The sequence below is a fragment of the Myotis brandtii genome, unplaced genomic scaffold (assembly GCF_000412655.1).
Source record: "Myotis brandtii unplaced genomic scaffold, ASM41265v1 scaffold569, whole genome shotgun sequence".
Classification (NCBI taxonomy): domain Eukaryota; kingdom Metazoa; phylum Chordata; class Mammalia; order Chiroptera; family Vespertilionidae; genus Myotis; species Myotis brandtii.
Genome location: NW_005370127.1, coordinates 810,074 through 816,503, shown reverse-complemented (window position 1 = coordinate 816,503; position 6,430 = coordinate 810,074). Strand labels below are relative to the sequence as shown.

Here is a 6,430-nt window from a genome sequence, read left to right as displayed (position 1 = left end):
CCTCTGCCGCCCCCCGAGTGCACAAATTTTTGTGCACCGGGCCTCTAGTCTATTTATATTCCTGATTTGCATATTTGAGGCCATCTATAAATGCTGTTTTCCAGGACTGCATTTTTGTCTAAAACATCTTAATGAGCCTATGCATAGCGTTTCTTATAGAAACTATTGTAATACCCATCACAACCTTTCAAAAGAAGCAACATGAAAAACCGGACTTCCTTTACAAAATTGCTCATGGTTTCAAATCAGGGGGGTGTCTCATTTTTCAAAAGTTCTAAAAGGAAAGCTATCAATTTCTGTTCTAATCAAACATTTATTGAAGCTTCCTATATCCTATGCAATTTGTCTCATTCCATCCAAATACAATCCTATGAATATTATCCCTATTTTACAAAGAGGGAAAAATTCTCTGAAAGAAATGCATATTAAAATGGGGCTTGTATTCTTGGTTTCAAAGCCAAAGCTAAACCATCAAATTCGGAAGAATGACCGCTTTTCTAATTCCGTTAGGCAGTCTGACCCAAGAAACCTCGCGGTATTCCTCAAACTACTACTCCCAACATGCAACGCGACTACCGGCTCACCCGCCTACGCCCGTGGGTCCGCAGGGCCCGGCGTGCCTCGAGGTGCGAAAGGCCACCTGGGAGTCGCAGTTCAGAGCCTCTGCCGGTCCTGCCAGCGCGGCGGTGGCGGCTCTTGGTGTCAGCGGCTGGTTCCGTGACGGCGAGCGGAGGTGGAGGGAGGCGTGGAATCCGCTGGAATCCGGTGAGTCAGGCGCTCCCTACGCGATAAAGGGAGGCAGCACCGCGGCGCAGGGCGGAGGCAGCGCCCGCCGCCATCTCCACCATGCAGTCCCGGGAAGACGCCCCGCGCTCCCGCCGCCTCGCCAGTCCCCGCGGTGGGAGGCGGCCCAAGAGGATTTCCAAACCGTCCGTGTCGGCCTTCTTCACGGGCCCGGAGGAGCTGAAGGACGCGGCCCACTCTGCAGCCCTGCTGGCTCAGCTCAAGTCCTTCTATGACTCTCGGCTGCTGTGTGATGTGACCATCGAGGTGGTGACGCCTGGCAGTGGGCCTGGCACGGGCCGCCTTTTCTCCTGCAACCGGAACGTGCTGGCTGCCGCCTGCCCCTACTTCAAGAGCATGTTCACCGGCGGCATGTACGAGAGCCAGCAGGCGAACGTGACCATGCATGACGTGGATGCCGAGTCCTTTGAGGTGCTGGTCGAATACTGCTACACCGGTCGCGTGTCGCTAAGTGAATCCAACGTGCAGCGCCTTTACGCGGCCTCCGACATGTTGCAGCTCGAGTATGTGCGGGAAGCCTGTGCTTCCTTCCTAGCCCGCCGCCTGGACCTGGCTAACTGCACCGCCATCCTCAAGTTCGCTGATGCCTTCGACCATCACAAGCTGCGCTCACAGGCCCAGTCCTTCATAGCCCACAACTTCAAGCAGCTCAGTCGCATGGGCTCAGTTCAGGAGGAGACTCTGGCAGATCTGACCCTGGCCCAGCTGCTGGCTGTCCTGCGCCTGGATAGTCTAGACATCGAGAGTGAGCGGACAGTGTGTCACGTTGCCATGCAGTGGTTGGAGGCGGCTCCCAAGGAGCGGGGTCCCAGCGCTGCGGAAGTCTTCAAGTGTGTCCGCTGGACACATTTCGCTGATGAAGATCAGGATTACCTGGAAGGGCTGTTGACTAAGCCCCTTGTGAAGAAGTACTGTCTGGACCTTATTGAAGGGGCTCTGCAGATGCGATATGGTGACATGATGTACAAGTCTGTGGTGCCAAAGCCAGACGGCAGCAGCAGCTCTGTTGCATCCACAGCAGAAAATCCACCCCAGAGGCTGGGTGTGTGTGCCAAGGAGATGGTGATCTTTTTTGGACATCCCCGAGATCCTTTTCTCTGCTATGACCCATACTCGGGGGACATTTACACAATGCCTTCACCTTTGGCCAGCTTGGCTCACACTAAAACTATCACCTCCTCGGCTGTCTGTGTCTCTCCAGACCATGACATCTATCTAGCTGCCCAGCCCAGGAAACACCTCTGGGTGTATAAACCAGCCCAGAATAGTTGGCAGCAACTTGCAGATCGCTTGCTCTGTCGTGAGGGCATGGATGTGGCCTACCTCAATGGCTACATTTACATCTTGGGTGGGCGAGACCCTATTACTGGACTTAAATTGAAGGAAGTGGAATGCTACAGTGTTCAGAGGAATCAGTGGGCACTGGTGGCTCCTGTACCCCACTCCTTCTATTCCTTCGAACTAATAGTGGTTCAGAACTACCTTTATGCTGTGAACAGTAAGCGCATGCTCTGCTATGATCCTAGCCACAATATGTGGTTGAACTGTGCTTCTCTTAAACGTAGTGACTTTCAAGAAGCCTGTGTCTTCAATGATGAGATCTATTGTATCTGTGACATCCCAGTCATGAAGGTCTATAATCCAGCTAGGGGAGAATGGCGGAGGATTAGTAATATTCCTTTGTTCTCAGAGATCCACAACTATCAGATTGTCAGTCATGGCCAGAAGTTGCTCCTCATCACTTCTACCACCCCACAATGGAAAAAAAACCGGGTGACTGTGTATGAATATGATGCCAGGGAAGACCAGTGGATTAATATAGGTACCATGTTAGGTCTTCTGCAGTTTGACTCTGGATTTATTTGCCTCTGTGCTCGCGTTTATCCTTCTTGCCTTGAACCTGGTCAGAGTTTCATTACTGAGGAAGATGATGCACGGAGTGAATCTAGTAATGATTGGGACTTGGATGGATTCAGTGAGCTGGACTCTGAGTCAGGAAGTTCAAGTTCTTTTTCTGATGATGAAGTCTGGGTACAGGTTGCATCTCAGCGAAATGCACAGGATCATCAGGGTTCTTTGTAAATATTTTGAGACACTAAGATGTTTCTACTGCTATGTAATCTATCTTTAAAAAATACACTTTCCTTTTCCTGAAAAACAAAATTGACTAGGACCGCAGATTTGGTTTAGAAAGGCTAATGTTTGAATTACTTACGTTACAAAATTTAAACAGTCCATGAAATCAACCTATATAATAATTTGCTATGTTAAAAGTCGAGATTAAAATATGCAGAAAATGAACTATATAATTCATTAGAATGCTTGGTGTTTTTTTTCATTGTTCAACTATTCATTGCACCAGTGGATTGTTTTAATTAGTTGCACTGTTTATATTTTGGTTATCTAATATAGTCTTCTGTTAACTTTTTAATTCTATTTAGTGCCTGCCACAAGAAATTTAACTTTTTAATTTTTAGAATAGAAAATTGGACTAGAAACTTCATAGGCTTTTGAAAGTTTATATTTTTCCTTCAGAATAATGAAAGTAATAGATTTAACAAATTTTAAAGTAGTCTTTAGTATTCTAAGTTAAATAGTTTGTTAAATTTGTGTTGGTTTTCTTCCCTTTTGCAAAGGAAAAAAATGAACATAGAAAGCTTACTGAATAGTGCTTTCATTTTGATAATAGTGCAGAATGGAAGAACTCACTGAAAGTAAAAAAAATAAATCATGATTTCATTGTTTTAAGAGAAATTTAGCTTCTAATTTTGAAATGTAAAATGTATTTTTGCTAAATGTGACCATTTTTCTATTTTAAAAAACATCATTCTTGTAGTGTCACCAATTATTTAAACACCCTTTTAAACAAAAAATTAAAAAATAGGTGATTTATAAATTCATATTTTTCATATATAACCTGATACATGTTCATTGAATCAGAGAAACAATCCTTTTCACTGGACAAGTCATTGGGTAATGTACTTTTTATCCATTGGTCATGCCTTGTCTTAAAAAGTTTATATGCTCTCCTAAAATATTTTGGCTGTATAGTTTTGGTGTTTGTCTTAGAGGATTCTTCAGCAGGAAATGATTTATTATTTACTGTTTTGTGAAGTAATACTGGTTTTAAAAATATGTATAAGCTAAAAACAGTATTTTATTGAGATCAGTAATTACTGTGTCCAATTATAAAATCAAGGGCCAGCAGAGAACTTTAAAACTTTAAGCTGTATATAGAACTGTTTTGTGTAGTGTTGAAATATTCTGTCAGTTTTGTAAGTTACTATAAATGATTATCAGCTTGAAGGTATTTTTATATTAAAAGTTGACAGTTAAAGAATATAAGTGGATGATGGCATTTGGGGCCAATAGTGAAAGTATATTTCCTCGAAAATATTTCCCTAAGCAGTGATATATATGGTTATTTTATTAGGGTATTTATATCTGTTCTGTATTTTTCAGTGAACCAACACTCCAGTCTTGGATTTTTGTTTTTCATATTTATTTATTTATTTTTTTTGTATCACCATGATGTATAAGGGAAAATCCAGAAATAGGAACTAAATTGCACAAAATTGACATTGTTAATACAAGAAAATATAGGTGCTTACCTTTTAAGAGCATCTGTACATACATATGATTTTCATAATACATGGTAAATGGTGTACATATACAGATGCCTATGGTCTATCAATTTTTTTATACCCACTAAGAATTATCTTGAATTTTTGTTCAGTAACATACTAATTCCCTTTCTTTGTTAATTCTCTAGTGACCAAATGCTAACATTTCTTATACCCTGACAGAGTACTGAGGAGTGTGCTCTGGGATGGGGAATTGAATTTTGAATGAAAAAAAGAGAGTTAGAGAAAAACGATAAACACAAAATAACATACTTAGTCTTTTTTCTTCTTCTTCTTCTTCTTAGTCATTTTGATTGGCCATTTGATGAGTCCACAAAACATTCCTGCTTAACATTATTTCTAGTGAAATAAAGCAACATGCTTTAGTGGCCTAAGGCTAACTTGCTCCAATGATAACGGATGTGTGTAAGCACCGCTTTGAAGCAGAAAGTGATTTCACTATAGTGTTATTTTTTTGGCCAACTTTTTTGGCTTAACTTTGTCTTGTAAACTTGAAATAGGACAGTGCTTATCTCAATCATATTATCCATCTGCAGAATTAAGGTTTGCAATTGATAAGACACATTCTCTTAAGTTGTCATTCTCAACCTTTAAGTTAGGTATAAGCTAATTAGTAGTAATGTATTGGTTTACAAAGAGGTTTTCTTGGGAAGGATTTTGGTTTTGTGATACGTTTGTTAATTAGGGAATAGATGTTAATCATTATTTTAAAGATAAGTGATTTGTACATGATTAGTTACAAATAAAACTGGCACTAGAACCCAGGCTATCTGATCTCTTAATTTAGTGTTCCTGCTAAATGTGTGAAACTCTTACTTATGCTTTGTGTGACACAACTAGCAGTGTTGAAATCCCTTCCTGACAGGAAAGCACCCTTATCTCAGTTTTATAATTAATTGGCACATTTTTAAACAAATGCTCAATGTCATTTTCAGGACTACTATTTCTAACATTTAAAATGATCTTAATTTTTTTTATATCTGTGTGCCAATAGTCTGAAAACCTTAGAGAATCCTAATTATTTCAGTACTTTAAAAATTCAAACAATAAGTGGCTTTGGTGTTTTCAAAAGGGTAAAAAGACTAATTTTTAGCAAATAACTTGGGGGTTTTTTTTGCAAATAATGTGTTTAATTTGAGTTTAGGATTAAATTTAAGTTGTAGTTTACTACTGACTGCTCATTAAACTAGGGACCAGTGTTTGCCTGAAATTACTTAATTATAATTTTAATTTATAACTTATTCATCGTGTTTTATGTTTTTTTCCTCATTTCAGTACAGATTTGTTTTAATGTTCATAAATTGGAAGTGTAAAAAGTTTGCAGCAATATGTCGGTCCCCTGAACTTTAAAAGAAAGTTTACTTGTCTTTGTTCTTTTTAAAAATATATATTTTTATTGATTTAGAGAGAGAGAAACATTGATGTTAGAGAGAAGCATCAATTGGTTGCCTCCTGCATGTATCCCAACCAGGGATTGAACCAACCTGCAACCCGGGCATGTGCCCTGACCAGGAATTGAACTGATGACCCTTCGGTGCATGGAATGATGCTCAACCAACTGAGTCACACTGGCCAGGGCTAAAGCTTACTTGCCTTTGTAGTCCTGAAGTGTGATATGGAGATCTCTATAATCTGCTTTAGATATGAACTCTTGGAATCATTTTATGTTGCATGCTTCTTAGCTGTTTTACTTTGTCTCTGTCCTCATCAGATATCTCCTGTAGCTTTTTTATTTTTTTACTTTAATAACCTATTTTATTTAACCCAATCTATCAAAAATACTATCATTTTAACAAGTCATCAATCACAACTTATATTCTCACTTCCAAAGCAATTTTTGCTGCTTGTAACCATATCTTTTTTAAAAATTTTACACACCGTACAAAAGTATTAAATAAGTGCCACATCAGTACAGAAAACACATAGCCTATAGTTCATCCTTAAAAATCAGAACAGCCAAGTGAAAAATCAATACAGATTCT

At 39.9% G+C, this 6,430-nt stretch overlaps 1 protein-coding gene across 1 annotated transcript; it reads left to right on the top strand.

Moving 5' to 3' along the window:
• Window positions 1-54: 54 nt before the first annotated feature.
• LOC102253430 (kelch repeat and BTB domain-containing protein 7) lies at window positions 55-5,215 on the top strand. The gene has a single exon (XM_014549749.1). It carries the CDS (start codon window positions 847-849, stop codon window positions 2,884-2,886), a length of 2,040 nt encoding a protein of 679 aa, XP_014405235.1. The 5' UTR covers window positions 55-846; the 3' UTR covers window positions 2,887-5,215.
• Window positions 5,216-6,430: the final 1,215 nt, after the last annotated feature.

Coding starts and splice junctions, on each gene's coding strand:
- LOC102253430 (XM_014549749.1), top strand. CDS start 847: ATGCAGTCCCGGGAAGACGCCCCGCGCTCCCGCCGCCTCGCCAGTCCC.